The sequence below is a fragment of the Salvelinus fontinalis genome, chromosome 28 (assembly GCF_029448725.1).
Source record: "Salvelinus fontinalis isolate EN_2023a chromosome 28, ASM2944872v1, whole genome shotgun sequence".
Taxonomy (NCBI): domain Eukaryota; kingdom Metazoa; phylum Chordata; class Actinopteri; order Salmoniformes; family Salmonidae; genus Salvelinus; species Salvelinus fontinalis.
The window spans coordinates 20,465,079-20,485,605 of NC_074692.1; the positions used below are offsets into that span (position 1 = coordinate 20,465,079).

Consider the following 20,527-nt stretch of genomic DNA (forward strand, 5'->3'; position numbering starts at 1 on the left):
TTATTTATTCATTTTAAATGGACCGCCCATCTCTAAATGCCTTTCTCGGCATCTGACCTCACAGTTCCGATAACTGGGGTGTTCATTGTGGAGATATAGCGCCATCTTTTGGACAGAATATTTATTATAACTCAAAGAAGTTCGCTGTTTGGTCACATGATGCACACCCGCTAGCAGTCACCTGATACTCCCTACTGTCAGAGCAAAAATGTCTGCGCACTTATCCTATGGAAGAGTAAATTTAAACATTTTGAGGGAAGCAGCGCGGAAGGAACTCCGTGAGTTTTTGCACAAATGTGCAGGAAGCAAGGTAAAACGCCTGGATTAAAGCGTTTAAAAATTACAAACCCTTTTATCTTGTTTTAATCCGAAATGTATGTTCAACACTACCTAGCATTCTAGGCTATCTAGGCTATTATAAACAATAATTGGGTTGTTGTGGTACATAGTCATCCACATAGTAGCTAAATAGATGCAGTCGATTTAAGTTTCAACTTTAGAACTCGTAGTATTTATGTGACTAAAATTGATTGTTGTTGACTGTTCTTAGGCTATTGTGTGGGATGAATACCTGACTGGACCCTTTGGATTGATAGCACAATATTCCTTGCTGAAGGTAAGACAGAATGGCAACAATTAGTCGTTGTGTTTTCAAAGGCGCACATTACAGCAATAGCAATATGTCAAGCTGGTTGTTGACAGATCTGTCTTCTTTATATCTTCCAGGAACATGAGGTGGAGAAGATGTTCACCCTCAAAGGGGGGCGTCTTCCTGCTGCTGACGTGAAAAATATCATCTTCTTTGTTCGTCCCAGACTGGAACTGATGGATATTATAGCTGAGAATGTCATCAGGTCAGCATCCCAGGGGGAGGTGAGGGAGTAGCACAAACTGGGGTCTCCACGGAATGTGGCCATCAGTATGCGGTCGTTGGTGGTGAACAGGGTTGACTTCTTGGCGTTCATGTGTATTGTGATGAATATGAGTGATCAGGTTAAGAAAAAGTCTGCACCCATAGATGTGGTGGTACGCGCAGCCAAAGATGTTCTGGGAATTACAAAAGCAAACTATTTAGTATGGTTTTTGCAATCCATCAATTTACCGCTAGAAGCTTAATAGCTAATGGGCATGAGTTTTAAAAGTGTGTAGATGACATGGAGGTAGTACCAGATGTAGTGTGTGTACAAGAGGCATGGCTCAAACCTCAACTGGAGTTTGTGATTCCGGGACTCAGTTTGGTACAGTGTGATAGAGTGGAGGTGTCGGGGTTGTGCTACGTTCGTTAAGGAGGGGATGACATACAGAGTATTGGAGATACTGGAATGTGTGGGGATAGAAGTAACAATTGTAATAGCTAATTTCTATAACCCCTGCAAAGCTCTTATGTTGTTGAAGTTGGAAGTTTACATACACTGAGGTTGAAGTCATTAAAACTAGTTTTTAACCACTCCACACATTTCTTGTTAACAAACTATAGTTTTGGGAAGTCGGTTAAGACATCTACTTTGTGGATGACACAAGTAATTTTTCCAACAATTGTTTACAGACAGATTATTTCACTTATAATTCACTGTATCACAATTCCAGTGGGTCAGAAGTTTACATACACTGAGTTGACTGTGCCTTTAAACAGCTTGGAAAATTCCAGAAAATTATGTCATAGGCTAATTGACATCATTTGAGTGAATTGGAGGTGTACCTGTGGATGTATTTCAAGTCCTACCCTCAAACTCAGTGCCTCTTTGCTTGACATCATGGGAAAATCAAAAGAAATCAGCCAAAATTGTTGACCTCCACAAGTCTGGTTCATCCTTGGGAGCAATTTCCAAATGCCTGAAGGTACCACGTTCGTCTGTACAAACAATAGTACGCAAGTATAAACACCATGGGACCACGCAGCCATCATACCGGGCCTCCCGGGTGGCGCAGTGGTCTAGGGCACTGCATCGCAGTGCTAGCTGCGCCACCAGAGTCTCTGGGTTCGCGCCCAGGCTGGGCTGGGTTCGCGCCCAGGCTCTGTCGCAGCCGGCCGCAACCGGGAGGTCCGTGGGGCGACGCACAATTGGCATAGCGTCGTCCGGGTTAGGGAGGGTTTGGCCGGTAGGGATATCCTTGTCTCAGTATGTAACAATGTAATAATAACAATGTAATAAAAATGTATGCACTCTACTGTAAGTCGCTCTGGATAAGAGCGTCTGCTAAATGACTAAAATGTAAATGTAAAAATGTAAATACCGCTCAGGAAGGAGACGTGTTCTGTCTCCTAGAGATGAACGTACTTTGGTGCGAAAAGTGCAAATCAATCCCAAAACAACAGCAAAGGACCTTGTGAAGATGCTGGAGGAAACAGGTACAAAAGTATCTATATCCACAGTAAAACGAGTCCTATATCGACATAACCTAAAAGGCCGCTCAGCAAGAAAGAAGCCACTTCTCCAAAACCGCCACAAAAAAGCCAGACTATGGTTTGCAACTGCACATGGGGACAAAGATCGTACTTTTTGGAGAAATGTCCTGTAGTCTGATGAAACAAAAATAGAACTGTTTGGTCATAATGACCATCGTTATGTTTGGAGGAAAAAGGGGGAGGCTTGCAAGCCAAAGAACACCATCCCAACAGTGAAGCACGGGGGTGGCAGCATCATGTTGTGGGGTGCTTTGCTGCAGGAGGGACTGGTGCACTTCACAAAATAGATGGCATCATGAGGGACGAAAATTATGTGGATATATTGAAGCAACATCTCAAGACATCAGTCAGGAAGTTAAAGCTGGGTCGCAAATGGGTCTTCAAAATGGACAAGGACCCCAAGCCTGATTCCAAAGTTGTGGCAAAATGGCTTAAGTACAACAAAGTCAAGGTATTGGAGTGGCCATCACAAAGCCCTGACCTCAATCCTATAGAAAATTTGTGGGCAGAACTGAAAAAGTGTGTGTGAGCAAGGAGGCCTACAAACCTGACTGTTACACCAGCTCTGTCAGGAGGAATGGGCCAAAATTCACCCAACTTATTGTGGAAGGCTACCCGAAACGTTTGACCCAAGTTAAACAAGTTAAAGGCAATGCTACCAAATACTAATTGAGTGTATGTAAACTTCTGACCTACTGGGAATGTGAAGAAATAAATAAAAGCTGAAATAAATCATTCTCTCTACTATTATTCTGACATTTCACATTCTTAAAATAAAGTGATGATCCTAACTGACCTAAGGCAGGGAATTTTTACTAGAATTAAATGTTAGTAATTGTGAAAAACTGAGTTTAAATGTATTTGGCTAAGGTGTATGTAAACTTCCGACTTCAACTGTAGAAGGGATTAATAGGACGTGTATTGATAGGAAGGTAATATGGTGTGGTGTTATTAATGCCCATAAAGAAATCTGGGGAAGTAAGCATTAAGATAACAATGGGAGTATAGTCGAAGAATTTATGATTAGTGTGTGTTAATGATGGGAGGGGAATGAGAATCAATGTGGCGAGGGGTACAGAGTTATCCTTAGACTAAACATTGGTATCTGTGGCAGGGAAGTGTAAATGGGAAGTGATGAGAGAAACCACAGTAGTGAGTGATCATTTTCCAGTTCGATGTAAGGTCAATATGGGTGTGTGTGTGTGCGGAGTAGAGGCAATAACATGAGGTGGTGCTTTGAGAAAGCTAACTGGAAGATGTTCAAGTACCTGTGTGAGCGGGCAGGACAAAAGTTATCATTGGAGAGGTCTGTGGAAGAGTGCGATGGATGAGTGCGATGAGGCAGTAACGTCTGTAATTATATCAGCTGCAAATGTGACCATTCAGGGGAGGAAGACGCAGGGTGGTGCCATGGTGGGCAGATGAGGGCTCAAAGGTTGTGCAGGAAATGGATATAGCTCTACGGAAGGAATGGATTGACAGGAAGGAATCTCATGGAGAATCAAAGGAAGAGGGCGACGGCCAGAAGAATGATTAAGACAGCGAAAAGGGAGGCATGGCGGAAATGTTGCTCCACTATTGGTAGAGGGACCAAAATTGGTGTAGTTTGGAAAATGTTTTAAAAAATATGATGGGGAAGGGTAAAAATGCTGCAATTCCAGTGTTGGTAGAAGGAAACGTCACAGCTGTGTCAAGTACAGAAAAGTCAAATGTCATCGGTTGTGAATTTGCAGTGGTTCATAGATGTGAGCACCTGTGTGATGAGAGTAAGAGGGAGGGAAGCTAAAGGAGCATAGAGATGTTTTAAAGAAAAAAGGCGAGTCAGGAGAAGCTATGGATGCAGAGTTTTCTATGTTTGGGATGACAATGGCATTGGAGGGCTGCGGGCGGACTGCTCCTGGTGAAGATAGGATGTGTTATGTGATGTTTCAGCATGCACCGGACAGTGTGTTGGAAGCAGTGTTAGGGTTGTTTAATAAGATGTGTAGGACTGCAGTGATTCCTGCTGGGTGGAGACGTTGCGGGAATCAGTGCGGTGGTGTTGCCGTTCGTAAAACTATGTAAAGATCCCGCTTGGGCGGGCAGTTATAGGCCTATCGTGCTGACATCCAACATGTGTAAGTTGATTGGAAAGATGATAGTGAGTAGGATGATGTATTTCTTGGAAGTTAGAGGTTTGATTAGTGTAGCACAGAGTAGGAGGTCTGCCATGGATGCCCTGGTGACGGTTACTACAGAGATAGCCAAGGCCCTGACAATAAAAGAGGTGATGAGTGTTGTGTATTTTGACATTGAGAAAGCTTATGATACCATGTGGAGGGAAGGGTTGTTGATCAAGTTGAGTGCATTGGGGGACGTCTGTATAACTGGATCATGGACTTCCTGTTCGATCGAGTTATACGGGTGAGGTTGGGGTCAGAATTGTCATTGCGGTTTGAAGTGGACAATGGTACTCCTCAGGGAAGTGTGGTTAGTCTGGTGTTGTTCACCCTGATGATAGATATTTCATATTTCAGGATATTTTTTAAATATTTTTTATTATTTCACCTTTATTTAACCAGGTAGGCTAGTTGAGAACAAGTTCTCATTTGCAACTGCGACCTGGCCAAGATAAAGCATAGCAGTTCGACACATACAACACAGAGTTACACATGGAATAAACAAAACATACAGTCAATAATACAGTAGGAAAAAAAGTCTATATACAGTGAGTGCAAATGATGTAGGATAAGAGAGGTAAGGCAATAAATAGGCCACGATGGCGAAGTAATTACATTATAGCAATTAAACACTGGAATGGTAGATGTGCAGAAGATGAATGTGCAAGTAGAGATACTGGGGTGCAAAGGAGCAAGATAAATAAATACAGTATGGGGATGAGGTAGTTGGATGGGCTGTTTACAGATGGGCTATGTACAGGTGCAGTGATCTCTGAGCTGCTCTGACAGCTGGTACTTAAAGCTAGTGAGGGAGATATGACTCTCCAGCTTCAGTGATTTTTGCAGTTCGTTCCAGTCATTGGCAGCAGAGAACTGGAATGAAAGGCGGCCAAAGGAGGAATTGGCTTTGGGGGTGACAAGTGAGATATACCTGCTGGAGCGCGTGCTACGAGTGGGTGCTGCTATGGTGACCAGTAAGCTGAGATAAGGTGGGGCTTTACCTAGCAGAGACTTGTAGATGACCTGGAGCCAGTGGGTTTGGCGACGAGTATGAAGCGAGGGCCAGCCAACGAGGGCGTACAGGTCGCAGTGGTGGGTAGTATATGGGGCTTTGGTGACAAAACGGATGGCACTGCATCCAATTTGTTGAGTAGAGTGTTGGAGGCTATTTTATAAATGACATCGCCGAAGTCGAGGATCGGTAGGATGGTCAGTTTTACGAGGGTATTTGTTGCGAAATAGGAAGACGATTTTGATTTAATTTTGGATTGGAGATGCTTAATGTAAGTCTGGAAGGAGAGTTTACAGTCTAACCAGACACCTACGTATTTGTAGTTATCCACATATAAGTCGGAGCCGTCCAGAGTAGTGATGCTGGACGGGCGGGCAGATGCGTCAGTGATCGGTTGAAGAGCATGCATTTAGATGTGGGACAGGGAGTGAGTGTATGGCCTGGTATGCTGATGATGGGGGAACAGAGGTGGGAATGTAACATTTGTGATGAGGAAGATGCAAGAAGGTGTGGAAGATTGGTCTCTTAACATGGGGGTTTAGGATGTTTGTGACCAAGTCCTGCTTTATGGTGTTTTCTAGGAAGAAGGTTAAAGATGTTAGGCTGCAAATATACAGATATAAGTAGGGTGTCAGAGTTTAATTATTTACTTATGTGGTTTAGTGAGAGGCTTACGTGGAAGAGACATGTTGAGCATATTGAAATTAAGTGTAGGAAGGTGCTGAACCTCATGAGGGCAGTGGCAGGATGTGATTGGGGGTCGGATAGACAAACACTGTTGTATACAGTACCAGTCAAAGTTGAACACACCTACTCATTCAATGTTTTTTTTTTTTATTATTTTTTTACTAATCTCTACATTGTAGAATACTAGTGAAGACATCAAAACTATGAAATAACACATATGGAATCATGTAGCAACCAAAAAAGTGTTAAACAAATACAAATATATTTTAGATTTTAGTTTCTTCAAAGTAGCCACCATTTGCCTTGATGACAGCTTTGCATACTCTTGGCATTCTCTCAACCAGCTTCATGAGGTAGTCACCTGGAATGCCTTTCAATTATCAAGTGTACCTTGTTAAAAGTGCCTTGTTAAAAGTTAATTTGTGGAATTTCTTTCCTTCTTAATGCGTTTGAGCTAATCAGTTGTGTTGTGACAAGGTAGGAGTGGTATACAGAAGATAGCCTTATTTGGTAAAAGACCAAGTCCATATAATAGCAAGAACAGCTCAAGTAAGCAAAGAGAAACAACAGTCCATCATTACTTTTTCAGTCAATGCGGAAAATTTCAAAAACTTTGAACGTTTCTTCAAGTGCAGTCGCAAAAACCATCAAGAGCTATGATGAAACTGGCTCTCATGAGGACTACCACAGGAAAGGAAGACCCAGTTACCTCTGCTGCAGAGGATAAGTTTGTAAGTCGCTCTGGATAAGAGCGTCTGCTAAATGAATTAAATGTAAATGAAATATATTTTGATTTGTTTAACACTTTTTTGGTTAGTACATGATTCCATATGTGTTATTTCAAATAAAGAAAAACCCTGGAATGAGTAGGTGTGTCCAAACCTTTGACTGGTACTGTAGATAGGGAGAGATTGTGTGAAAGGGTTAGGGAGGCTAGACCGGGTTGGGGTATGGGTGGTGTAGTGGGGGGAGGGAAGTGGTGTATCTAGGGCGCTATTTCACTTTCTTGAAGGAACAGGACTAATGAAGAGGATTTAATGTAGGTAGGCCGTAGCTGGCCTCACACTCCAGTACAGTAGGTGGCGGTGTTGGATGCGATCCGCCAACCCAATCCCAAAGAAGGACAAGAAGAAAAAGGTCAACATCACATTATCTCACTGGCATTAGGGGTGTAACGTTTAAACGAATGTGGTCTCGTTAATGTTTTTTTTAACCAAATTAAAGTCACAGTGCAGTTATCACCAAACTACCACTAACAGGTCCCCATCATCATAAAGGCAAAAATACAAATTCAACAAATGCCTAATGCAACAATGCTGTAAGTAGGAGATATGCATCTTTCAAATGATTTGCCACTGATAAAAAGCGCTACGCACGTCATCATCGCTCACAGTTGGAAAAATGGCAAAGTGAGTCAGGGAAGTGACAGCAGTGAAGTCCTCTAGGGCAATACTTTGAGAAGTTAAATGAGAAGATGATGAAATGTGAACTTTGCGAGGTGGAATTGAGCTACATTTGCAGTACAGGTGCAATGCTGAAAGAGAGGCACCGTGAGACCCAACCCATTTTTGGCAGCAGTGTGATAAGGGACAGAGTGAGAAAATCACAGTGCTGATTACAGAAATGAACACACTGTCATACATCACTGCAACGAGCCATCACATGGATGTGAAAAGTGTGACATGAAGGTCCCATGTACTGACAACTGAGAACATGGAGGAGAGGCACACAACAAAGAACCTAAAACAGCATTAAAGGATACATTTTCTTAAACAGTATTAAAGGATACTTATTTACAACCAAATTTCAACTTTTGATCTAAATTGCATCTTATAGAAGGGTCCAGACACCTTTTTTGTGATTTCATGTTTTTGAGAAACTTGACCCAAACAGCAAATCACTTCCTCATCCTTGTGTTGTATGTGGGCCCCTACATTTTTTTTAAAAAGGCTACCAAAACACCCAAATACATCCTTTTAGAAACATGAAAGCTCTCCCTATAGTGATGCAGGTCTTTAGATGTTGTACACATGAAGTTGTCATTCCGAACTTTATCCGCAGTGTTATATTCCTTCATCACTATACTGAGAGCTTTGCTGTTTCTAATAGACGTAATTTGGGTGTTTTTGAAGCCTTTGTTCATGTTTTTTCGGGCCCCCATACTACACAACGAGGATGAGGAAGTGATTTTCTGTTTGGGCTAAGTTTCTCAAAAACATACCTGGACCCTTCTATAACATGCCATTTATGTAAAAAATAGAGATTTGGTTGTAAAAAAAAAAAAATCATCATTTAATACCATCTTTGATTTGAGTAGGTGGGGGATAGCGATAAGGTGAATGCGGTCTAGCTGGTAGGTAGCCAGGACTGTAGTACATTTAACTGGTCATTTTCTGATGTAAAAAAAATTATACAAAATAAACCATAAGAACATTTTTACATTTGTCACATCCCTATGTTAAACACTGTCCTTGTTTTTGGAGTAATGCTGCAGCCAGTATTGCAAGTGGATGGGTTTTGCTTTCCCCCTTATAGTGCATCTCTTGTGTTCAATGTGTGTTCTTGCAGTGAGGATAAGATGCATTCCCCACGTGACTTCCACATCCTGTTTGTGCCCCGGCGGAGCATGCTCTGTGAGCAGCGGTTGAAGGAGCAGGGGGTCTTGGGCTCGTTCATCAACATAGACGAGTACATCCTAGACCTCATCCCTTATGATGGAGACTTGCTCTCCATGGAGTCTGAGGGGGCCTTCAGGGTAGGTTAGGACAGGGACATGCACAAAGACACTACACATGTCCCAGTGTATGTATAGGCCCAGTAAGGCTCAGGTACAAAGCTATGATTTGTATTGTATGGGGTAATAAACCGTGTGCCCTGGCTCTTTTAGGAATGCTATCTAGAAAGTGACCAGACAAGTCTGTACCACACCGCCAAGGGCCTTATGACTCTCCAGGCTCTGTATGGGACCATCCCCCAGATATTTGGGAAAGGGGAGTGTGCACGGGTGAGTATTGGGAACCACTTGGGACTTCATTAGGTTTAGAATTCCATATTGGCGCCAGTGTTGGTATTAGTTATTTGGGAAAGTAATATAGTACATTTTACTCGTTACATTTAACAAAGTAAAGCGTTACTCTACAATATTAATTTGTGTGGAAAGTAACGTGATATATTACTTGGCATTACTTTCATGAAAAATATACCCTCGCTGGTCCATGTATTTTTAGACTCCCTAATAGTAACATACACAAGGGTGTGATAGCATAGATTTTCTTGTTATCTTCCATTTGTCATAAAATCAAAGAAGATTCACGTGTGAAACTTCATCACCACTGTTAACTAATTTCAATGAAAACCAACTGCGTATTGATAGCTACTTGTAATGAAAGTTTAGGTTTGTTATAAATTACCTATTTTGTGACTACCAGTTGGCTATAGGCTACTCCGCTACCAGGTTGCTAGCTAGCTAAAAAGACAGCAAGCTAGCCTTTTAGCTTCCGACATCTCCACCATGTGAAATAATCAGATTTATAATGAAATAATATGCCCTGGCAAGTATTCTTATACCAGCTAGTGTAACCTACATTATCCCAGTTGAATATGCTGCTTGGATATATTACTTCCCATATCAGCTAAAAATAGAATGCCATCATTTTTGCTTATGGAGAAAAATAAAGCACAGGGCTTGGGGCTGTTTTTAGGTAGTCAATCAGGTAGTTATTACTTATTAACAAAATACATTTGTGGGGGATTCTAATAAGGCTAGAATGTTGATTGGTTTATTGTTTGAAAAGTCACTGGGATTATATTTGGTTAATGCAAAATAGACCACTTATTTAATGCCAAGCTAAACTAAGACAGCAATCTTGAAGTTGAAGGGATTTTGAAGTTGATTAGCTTCTCACATCGCCATGTGAAATAATCAGATGTATAATTAAATATACTCTGGCAAATATTTTTATACTTGCCGGTACCTACAACATTATCCTAATTTGATATGCTGCGTCAATGTATTCACTCTCATATCAACTAAAATAGAATGTCATGATTTTTAGTCATGGAGAAAAACAAGCACATGGTTATCTGTTTTTGCATTTCAAAATAGCCTAGAATAACATTATCACTTCTAAACAAAAACCATTTTTGAGGGATTCTAATAAGGCTACAATATTGTTGGTTTACTGTTTGAACAGTCACTGATATTTGGTTTTCAATGCAAAGTAGGCTGCTTATTTAATGCCAAGCTAAACCAAGATAGTAAAGTGATTTTCAAGCCGATTATTTCACATGGCGATGTGGGAAGCTAATCAGATTAAAAATAAATAATATGCACTGGCAAATGTTTGTGTTCTAGCCGATGTAACCTAAAATGTTATCCCGGTTTAATAAGCTGCTTGAATGTACAGTTGGAAGTTTATATACACCTCAGCCAAATACATTTAAACTCAGTTTTTCACAATTCCTGACATTTAATCCTAGTAAAAGTTCCCTGTCTTAAGTCAGTTAGGATCACCATTTTATTTTAAGAATGTGAAATGTCAGAATAATAGTAGAGAGAATGATTTATTTCAGCTTTTATTTCTTTCATCACATTCCCAGTGGGTCAGAAGTTTACATACACTAAATTAGTATTTGGTAGCATTGCCTTTAAATTGTTAAACTTGGGTCAAACGTTTCAGGTAGCCTTCCACAAGCTTCCCACAATAAGTTGGGTGAATGTTGGCCCATTCCTCCTGACAGAGCTGGTGTAACTGAGTCAGGTTTGTAGGCCTCCTTGCTTGCACACGTTTTTTTCAGTTCTGTCCACAAATGTTCTATAGGATTGAGGTCAGGGCTTTGTGATAGCCACTCCAATACCTTGACTTTGTTTTCCTTAAGCCATTTTCCCACAACTTTGGAATCAGGCTTGGGGTCCTTGTCCATTTGGAAGACCCATTTGCGACCAAGCTTTAACTTCCCGACTGATGTCTTGAGATGTTGCTTCAATATATCCACATAATTTTCGTTCCTCATGATGCCATCTATTTTGTGACGTGCACCAGTCCCTCCTGCAGCAAAGCACCCCCACAACATGATGCTGCCACCCCCGTGCTTCACGGTTGGGATGGTGTTCTTAGGCTTGCAAACCTCCCCCTTTTTCCTCCAAACATAAGGATGGTCATTATGGCCAAACAGTTATATTTTTGTTTCATCAGACCAGATGACATTTCTCCAAAAATTACGTTCTTTGTCCCCATGTGCAGTTGCAAACCATAGTCTGGCTTTTTTATGGCGGTTTTGGAGGAGTGGCTTCTTCCTTGCTGAGCGGCCTTTTAGGGTATGTCGTTATAGGACTTGTTTTTACTATAGATACTTTTGTACCTGTTTCCTCCAGCATCTTCACAAGGTCCTTTGCTGTTGTTCTGGGATTGATTTGCACTTTTCGCAAATCTGTACAGATTTCCTATCTTTTCATTCAAAATATTTCTCTTGAGCCACAGGTTCTAGTTGTAGACCGCACGTACACGGACCCATAGAGATGTATAGAGGGTATACACTTGTCACTAGATGGGAAAGCCCACTATGGGCTTTGCTATCACAGAAGCAATTGATGGCAAATATCAGAGATGTGCCCTCTATGTTTCTATGGCCAGCAGCTGTGATGACATTTCTCCAAGCAGCCTTTCTCCACTCGCTCGAGAACTAAATGAGGAAACAAGTCGAGATCGGATCATGAAAGCACGTGCCTGGTAGAGATATGATTCTGAAAGTAGCGCACGTGTTGTTTGACAAAGTAACTAATAATATTACCCAATTTGAAAAAGTAACATGCTACTTAAATCAGATTACTTTTATGAGTAACGGAGTAATGTGGAGTGTAAATTTATGCTTTAATTGTGTTAGAAATAAAATCCTGATTTCTTCTCAATGGCCAGCATGTAGCTAATATGATGCTTAGGATGAAGAGGGAGTTTGCTGGCAGTCAGACTCAGATCCTGCCTGTGTTCGACTCACTGCTGCTGCTGGACCGCAACATAGACCTGCTTACCCCTCTGGCCACACAGCTCACCTATGAGGGCCTCATTGACGAAGTTTATGGAATCACCAACGGTGAGGATGGGCCTCTGTTAATGTATGAAAACACAATGCAAGCTAAATACAGACATATTTAATCACATATTGATTGACGTAAAGACATCTTGAGGGATCTCTGTTGATTTGTGTATGGGGTTTTGGACCTTTGGGTGCTTGTTTATCTATTCTGTGCGCATGTGTCTGCAAACAGGTTATGTGAAGTTGCCTCCGGAGAAGTTTGCTGCCCAAAAGAAGCAGGGTGAGGTGGGTAAAGACCTGCCCACGGAGCCCAAGAAGATGCAGCTCAACTCAGCGGAGGAGCTGTATGCTGAGATACGGGACAAAAACTTCAACGCCATAGGGGCTGCACTGAGCAAGAAGGCCAAGATCATCTCTGCTGCCTTTGAGGTTGGCTTCATCCAAGCAGACAGACAGACACTCCTTGTAACCACTCCTGTCTAATTTGATCCAAATCACTTTGTTAATGTGTTTTAAATGTCACTTCACAAACTGGGGATTACAATCTCAGAAAAATCCGAATGTCAGACTGCTCAATTACATTAGCTACCGCTTTCTCTAATCATATCAATTGGTGTTCTTATTGATTACCTTCTATGTGCCAGGGAGACTTTTCAGGAGGTGGTTTTCCAATGGCAAAAAGTAAAGCCAACTGACAATTAGTATTATCGATCAAGACAGTAAACACACTTTTTACGATAAAGGAGTGGCAGATAAAAGCAACTGTTTTTAGTTCATGCGTAATCTCCCACTGATGATTTGTTATGCATCCCCTACAGGCCTACACTTTTGGCATCGTAACTGTCACTGGATGCTTTGCATGTGATAATTAGACTGAAGTCCCACACCTGTGGGTGTTTCAGTTTATGTATTTTTACATTTCTGTATTGCCCAGACCTGTTCCCAATCAAAGTTCATTTTCTCTAGTTTGATGGATGACCATATCAGTGAGAGCATCAGCTGTTCTCTAGGCATCAAACAATTTCTTACTACTGTTATGCCTACATGACAGCATTCCATACTGTATGTTTAATCTGAAATAATTTCCACATATTTACGTTGAGTTTAGTGTCTGTTTAATGTGTAATTGAGAAGTAGATTTTTTTTGTCATTTCCTAGGAGATTTTTTAGTAATCCCTCAACTGGCTCTCACATTTCACATCTGTACGTAACACTACACAGTCTCTTTTTTCCAGTGTTAATGTTAGTTTGTTGATTTTGTCTTGCAGGAGCGACATAATGCCAAAACAGTTGGCGAGATAAAGCAGTTTGTGTCCCAGCTGCCCCACATGCAGGCAGCACGGAGCTCGCTGGCCAATCACACCTCCATAGCTGAACTCATCAAGGACATCACCAGTGAGAAGAACAGCCTTTACTCCTTCTCCATTCATGTCCAACTAACAACTCTCCATTCATCATCCCTTCCTTCTGTCTTAATCTGTCTTTCTTCATGCCCTCCACCCTAAAAAACTGATACAATCTGATCTTGGTGACATTTAATGTAGTTGACTTTGTCAAATGTGTGGCATATCGTTTAGAGAAAGACTAATGTTGATACTCGTTGACAGAGGTAAATGGATATTCTCTCTTTCTCTCTCGCTCTGATTCAGCCTCAGAGGCCTTCTTTGATAACCTGACAGTGGAGCAGGAGTTTATGACTGGAGTTGACACAGACAAGGTACACAAGGTTTTCAATGCTTTGTAGATTGTAGTGTGGATGAGGTTGGCTCTGATAATATTTGAAGAAGCTTAAAACTATTAACAGAATGTTTTGCTTAGTCCCTGTGTGTATGTGTGTGCTCATGTCTCATGGCTTGCTGACCAAAGGCCCCTTGTTCCTATTGTCCAGGTTAACACATATATTGAGGACTGTATTGCCCAGAAGGATCCTCTGATCAAAATCTTGCGGCTGGTCTGTATGCAGTCAGTCTGCAACAATGGCCTCAAGCAGAAGATATTGGACTACTACAAGAGAGAGATCCTGCAGGTGCATTTTTTTCTGATTACATTACAATAAGTCAGTGTTTTAATAGTAGTGATGGTCATTTGAAGATGTGATGAAAGCTACTGTGGCAACATGATTGACCTGTGCTGTTTTCTCTAGACCTATGGATACGAACACATGCTTACCCTCAACAACCTGGAGAAGACAGGTCTTCTGAAGCCCCAGACAAGCACCAGGAATAACTACCCCACCATCAGGAAGACACTCAAACTTTGGATGGAGGATGCCAACGAACAGGTGAATGAATCCCATGAGGGAGACATAATGCGGTCTGGGAGGGGGAGGGTAACACTTACACCTGTGTAATAATACTGTTAGTATTGTAGTGACAATTTGGTCATTGCTTTGTATTTGCACAATAATGGAGTTGGGTTGTTTTTGTTTATTAAGCAAGTTGAGAAAAAAAGCTCAAAGCATTAACCAAATGTAACAACAACCTTACCAAAACTCACGTACATACTTTTTTTCTCCAACTGTGAGAGTGGGATTTGTATGTAGTATTGTCTGTACTGATACCCAACTTGTGTATGTGTCATCTTCCTCCAGAACCCCAATGACATCTCCTATGTGTACAGTGGTTATGCTCCTCTCAGCATCCGTCTGACCCAGGTGTTGGCCAGGCCCGGCTGGCGCAGCATCGAGGAAGTTCTGAAGATGCTCCCTGGTCCACACTTTGAGGAGAGACAACAGCTGCCTGCTGGTCTCCATAAGAAACGTAAGGACAGCAGGAGACCAAGGCAGCAGGTTGCTCTCTTGCACAACAAGCTAAGCTATTGAAAGGCTGGGTGAATGATGACATGTGTGGTAATCTGCTGGCTGTAGATAAGAGCTGGCTTTGTCCCTGCCGTGCCAAATGTCTTCGAGCAGCAGTTGATTTATTGTACACAGTGAACAAAACTGTACATTACCGTTAAGTGTGGGTCTGTTTGGGTGATTGTTTGTGTACATGTATTTGTGTATGAAAGAGGAGAGGCAAAGGCACCGTTGACCTTTCAGAGACCAGGGAGTTGAATATCCTCATCTTAAGCGTTATAACTATGCGTTGCTGACTCCAGGGTCAGTTTGGACATCTCATCTACAAGAGGATAATTAATTTGATGAGATTTTATTTACACCATGCAATGTGTTAATTACAACTGTGAGTTTGGGTATTAGACAGTTGACTTGTTTTTACATGTCTGCCATATCTTTGTTGTATAAAGGTGATAATGGAAGACTGACAATAGACGAGCCTGTTGTAGCAGGAAGAGGGCGGAGTTTGTTTGAGAGAATAGTGTGTGGGTGGGGACATGGGTAGATGGGGGTTGACTCGAGGCGCTGTCTCTTACTTTCTTTGTGTGTTTACATGTTTAATATCAGTTTTTGAGGTTAAAGTAACCTCACTTCAAAACAAACAATCTGCTAAGTAATACATTTACATTTACATTTAAGTCATTTAGCAGACGCTCTTATCCAGAGCGACTTACAAATTGGTGCATTCACCTTATGACATCCAGTGGAACAGCCACTTTACAATAGTGCATCTAGATCTTTTAAGGGGGGGGGGGGGCAGAAGGATTGCTTTATCCTATCCTAGGTATTCCTTGAAGAGGTGGGGTTTCAGGTGTCTCCGGAAGGTGGTGATTGACTCCGCTGTCCTGGCGTCGTGAGGGAGTTTGTTCCACCATTGGGGTGCCAGAGCAGCGAACAGTTTTGACTGGGCTGAGCGGGAACTGTACTTCCTCAGTGGTAGGGAGGCGAGCAGGCCAGAGGTGGATGAACGCAGTGCCCTTGTTTGGGTGTAGGGCCTGATCAGAGCCTGAAGGTACTGAGGTGCCGTTCCCCTCACAGCTCCGTAGGCAAGCACCATGGTCTTGTAGCGGATGCGAGCTTCAACTGGAAGCCAGTGGAGAGAGAGGAGGAGCGGGGTGACGTGAGAGAACTTGGGAAGGTTGAACACCAGACGGGCTGCGGCGTTCTGGATGAGTTGTAGGGGTTTAATGGCACAGGCAGGGAGCCCAGCCAACAGCGAGTTGCAGTAATCCAGACGGGAGATGACAAGTGCCTGGATTAGGACCTGCGCCGCTTCCTGTGTGAGGCAGGGTCGTACTCTGCGGATGTTGTAGAGCATGAACCTACAGGAACGGGCCACCGCCTTGATGTTAGTGGAGAACGACAGGGTGTTGTCCAGGATCACGCCAAGGTTCTTAGCGCTCTGGGAGGAGGACACAATGGAGTTGTCAACCTTGATGGCGAGATCATGGAACGGACAGTCCTTCCCCGGGAGGAAGAGCAGCTCCGTCTTGCCGAGGTTCAGCTTGAGGTGGTGATCCGTCATCCACACTGATATGTCTGCCAGACATGCAGAGATGCGATTCGCCACCTGGTCATCAGAAGGGGGAAAGGAGAAGATTAATTGTGTGTCGTCTGCATAGCAATGATAGGAGAGACCATGTGAGGTTATGACAGAGCCAAGTGACTTGGTGTATAGCGAGAATAGGAGAGGGCCTAGAACAGAGCCCTGGGGGACACCAGTGGTGAGAGCGCGTGGTGAGGAGACAGATTCTCGCCACGCCACCTGGTAGGAGCGACCTGTCAGGTAGGACGCAATCCAAGCGTGGGCCGCGCCGGAGATGCCCAACTCGGAGAGGGTGGAGAGGAGGATCTGATGGTTCACAGTATCGAAGGCAGCCGATAGGTCTAGAAGGATGAGAGCAGAGGAGAGAGAGTTAGCTTTAGCAGTGCGGAGCGCCTCCGTGATACAGAGAAGAGCAGTCTCAGTTGAGTGACTAGTCTTGAAACCTGACTGATTTGGATCAAGAAGGTCATTCTGAGAGAGATAGCAGGAGAGCTGGCCAAGGACGGCACGTTCAAGAGTTTTGGAGAGAAAAGAAAGAAGGGATACTGGTCTGTAGTTGTTGACATCGGAGGGATCGAGTGTAGGTTTTTTCAGAAGGGGTGCAACTCTCGCTCTCTTGAAGACGGAAGGGACGTAGCCAGCGGTCAAGGATGAGTTGATGAGCGAGGTGAGGTAAGGTAGAAGGTCTCCGGAAATGGTCTGGAGAAGAGAGGAGGGGATAGGGTCAAGCGGGCAGGTTGTTGGGCGGCCGGCCGTCACAAGACGCGAGATTTCATCTGGAGAGAGAGGGGAGAAAGAGGTCAAAGCACAGGGTTGGGCAGTGTGAGCAGAACCAGCGGTGTCGTTTGACTTAGCAAACGAGGATCGGATGTCGTCGACCTTCTTTTCAAAATGGTTGACGAAGTCGTCTGCAGAGAGGGAGGAGGGGGGGGGAGGGGGAGGAGGATTCAGGAGGGAGGAGAAGGTGGCAAAGAGCTTCCTAGGGTTAGAGGCAGATGCTTGGAATTTAGAGTGGTAGAAAGTGGCTTTAGCAGCAGAGACAGAAGAGGAAAATGTAGAGAGGAGGGAGTGAAAGGATGCCAGGTCCGCAGGGAGGCGAGTTTTCCTCCATTTCCGCTCGGCTGCCCGGAGCCCTGTTCTGTGAGCTCGCAATGAGTCGTCGAGCCACGGAGCGGGAGGGGAGGACCGAGCCGGCCTGGAGGATAGGGGACATAGAGAGTCAAAGGATGCAGAAAGGGAGGAGAGGAGGGTTGAGGAGGCAGAATCAGGAGATAGGTTGGAGAAGGTTTGGGCAGAGGGAAGAGATGATAGGATGGAAGAGGAGAGAGTAGCGGGGGAGAGAGAGCGAAGGTTGGGACGGCGCGATACCATCCGAGTAGGGGCAGTGTGGGAAGTGTTGGATGAGAGCGAGAGGGAAAAGGATACAAGGTAGTGGTCGGAGACTTGGAGGGGAGTTGCAATGAGGTTAGTGGAAGAACAGCATCTAGTAAAGATGAGGTCAAGCGTATTGCCTGCCTTGTGAGTAGGGGGGGAAGGTGAGAGGGTGAGGTCAAAAGAGGAGAGGAGTGGAAAGAAGGAGGCAGAGAGGAATGAGTCAAAGGTAGACATGGGGAGGTTAAAGTCACCCAGAACTGTGAGAGGTGAGCCGTCCTCAGGAAAGGAGCTTATCAAGGCATCAAGCTCATTGATGAACTCTCCAAGGGAACCTGGAGGGCGATAAATGATAAGGATGTTAAGCTTGAAAGGGCTGCTAACTGTGACAGCATGGAATTCAAAGGAGGCGATAGACAGATGGGTAAGGGGAGAAAGAGAGAATGACCACTTGGGAGAGATGAGGATCCCGGTGCCACCACCCCGCTGACCAGAAGGTCTCGGGGTGTGCGAGAACACGTGGGCAGAAGAAGAGAGAGCAGTAGGAGTAGCAGTGTTATCTGTGGTGAGCCATGTTTCCGTCAGTGCCAAGAAGTCGAGGGACTGGAGGGACGCATAGGCTGAGATGAGCTCAGCCTTGTTGGCCGCAGATCGGCAGTTCCAGAGGCTACCGGAGACCTGGAACTCCACGTGGGTCGTGCGGGCTGGGACCACCAGGTTAGGGTGGGCGCGGCCACGCGGTGTGAAGCGTTTGTATGGTCTGTGCAGAGAGGAGAGAACAGGGATAGACAGACACATAGTTGACAGGCTACAGAAGAGGCTACGCTAATGCAAAGGAGATTAGAATGACAAGTGGGCTACACGTCTCGAATGTTCAGAAAGTTAAGCTTACGTTGCAAAAAAATAAATAAAATAAAAGATCTTATTGACTAAGATGATATAGTACTGCTGGCTGGTGAAGTAGCCTGGCTAGCAGTGGCTACGTTGTTGAAAGTGAAGCTGGCTAGGTAACCTCGACAATTTCACTAAATTTCTCTAAACTACACAATTATCATGGATACAAGGACAGCAAAGACAACTAGCTAACACTACGCTAATCAAGTCGTTCCGTTGTAATGTAAGTTTCTACAGTGCTGCTATTCGGTAGAAGTTGGCTAGCTAGCAGTGTAATAATATTAATAATTTGGTGGGTGCTTATATTTGTGTGTGAAATAAATAAATAACAAATTGCATATCCCAACTCCCCTTGAGTCACCCTTGGAGAGTGGTGCACCCTGTGAACTTCACCCTGTTTGACTGTTTTCTCTCCCCACTCTGTCCCACAGGCCAGCAGGGGGAGAACAGGACCACCCTGGTGTTCTTTCTGGGAGGGGTGACTTATGCGGAAATTGCTGCCCTGCGCTTCCTGTCTCAGATGGAGGATGGTGGCACAGAGTACATCATTGCCACTACCAAGCTCATCAATGGTACCAGCTGGATCAAGTCTCTGATGGACCGCCCGGAGGCCCCCTGAGCCTGCTGCCCGCCCCCTCGGGGAACAGATGCACAGCTAGACACATCAAACAGTCAGAACAAAAGACCTTGCCGCTTCTTTTTAATGTCCATATTCCAGCGCCCTGCAGGTGTGTCTGATTGATCTCAGCAACTGTCAGTGTGAGGTGACCAGGAGTCAGCTCCTCGATTCTCCCTGTCCTTTGCCTGCAACTCTAACAGCTTGCTAAATGCACATCTCCATTGCCACCTGCTTTGGTCATTGTATGGAGCTGAGAAGATATTATCTTACTTGTGGCATGACGGAAGGTTTTAAGATCATTGTAAAAAATTATATATATACTGTATTAACACAAAGGCTGAAAGGTAGATGCTTGTATTATTATTTTTGTGATTTCAACCTATATTTTGTGTTGTACAGTATAGGGTTTTTCTCTGCTTGCCATTATTTGTGGGAAAAGTAGTCCTGTAAATAAAATGTGTAATTGACTGCTTTTATAACCAGAGTCAATGTCAGGTCTCTAAAAAACTGTCCATTTAAAAAAAAATCCTTACACTCTACAATATGGCTAAATGTTTTTCTGGTTTAGAAAACGAAACTAAAAAGTCTGATGTAAAGTTGTACTGTACCTCCATTACACTATCCCTTTTCCCCCTTCTTCAACATATAGGATCTAAAAGCCTTGATAACAGTGAATTAGGCCACATGTATTGTTACTTAATGAGTTGTTTATCCTGTAGAAGAAAATAAAGATGGTACCAAAGGATGCAGGCAGGGAGGAGTGGCGTGGAGAGGAAAGGTTGAGAGCCCAGTCAGCCGTCAGCAGTCCTGCTCTCTCGAGGAGCAATTAGCCCAATAACAGGCCTACCTATCAGCCGATAATGGCCCTCTGCTGTCTGGAGATCTTACCCCATAAGGGCCCCTGATTTGACAGCGGTGGACGCTGATTGAATTAGGAGGCTATTTGCTCCATGTTCCGGTAGA

At 43.7% G+C, this 20,527-nt stretch overlaps 1 protein-coding gene across 2 annotated transcripts; it reads left to right on the forward strand.

Moving 5' to 3' along the window:
- The first annotated feature begins 158 nt into the window (after positions 1-158).
- LOC129826338 (vacuolar protein sorting-associated protein 33A) lies at positions 159-20,043 on the forward strand. Of its 2 annotated transcripts, XM_055886955.1 has the most exons (13): positions 159-310; positions 551-616; positions 727-854; positions 8,834-9,020; positions 9,153-9,269; positions 12,181-12,355; positions 12,531-12,727; positions 13,567-13,693; positions 13,948-14,015; positions 14,187-14,324; positions 14,442-14,579; positions 14,889-15,057; positions 19,377-20,043. In XM_055886955.1, the coding sequence occupies exons 1-13, from the start codon at positions 209-211 to the stop codon at positions 19,562-19,564; spliced, it is 1,800 nt and encodes a 599-aa protein (XP_055742930.1). In that variant the 5' UTR covers positions 159-208; the 3' UTR covers positions 19,565-20,043. The 2 variants fall into 2 exon arrangements, with proteins under 2 accessions (XP_055742930.1, XP_055742931.1); XM_055886956.1 differs by lacking the exons at positions 159-310; positions 551-616 and having other exon boundaries at positions 776-873.
- Positions 20,044-20,527: the final 484 nt, after the last annotated feature.

Excerpts from the sequence above, each read along its gene's own strand:
- LOC129826338 (XM_055886955.1), top strand. The coding sequence starts at position 209 with ATGTCTGCGCACTTATCCTATGGAAGAGTAAATTTAAACATTTTGAGG. Across the intron at positions 311-550 it reads ACAAATGTGCAGGAAGCAAG|GCTATTGTGTGGGATGAATA; the intron begins GTAAAACGCCTG and ends GACTGTTCTTAG. Across the intron at positions 14,325-14,441 it reads ACAAGAGAGAGATCCTGCAG|ACCTATGGATACGAACACAT; the intron begins GTGCATTTTTTT and ends TGTTTTCTCTAG.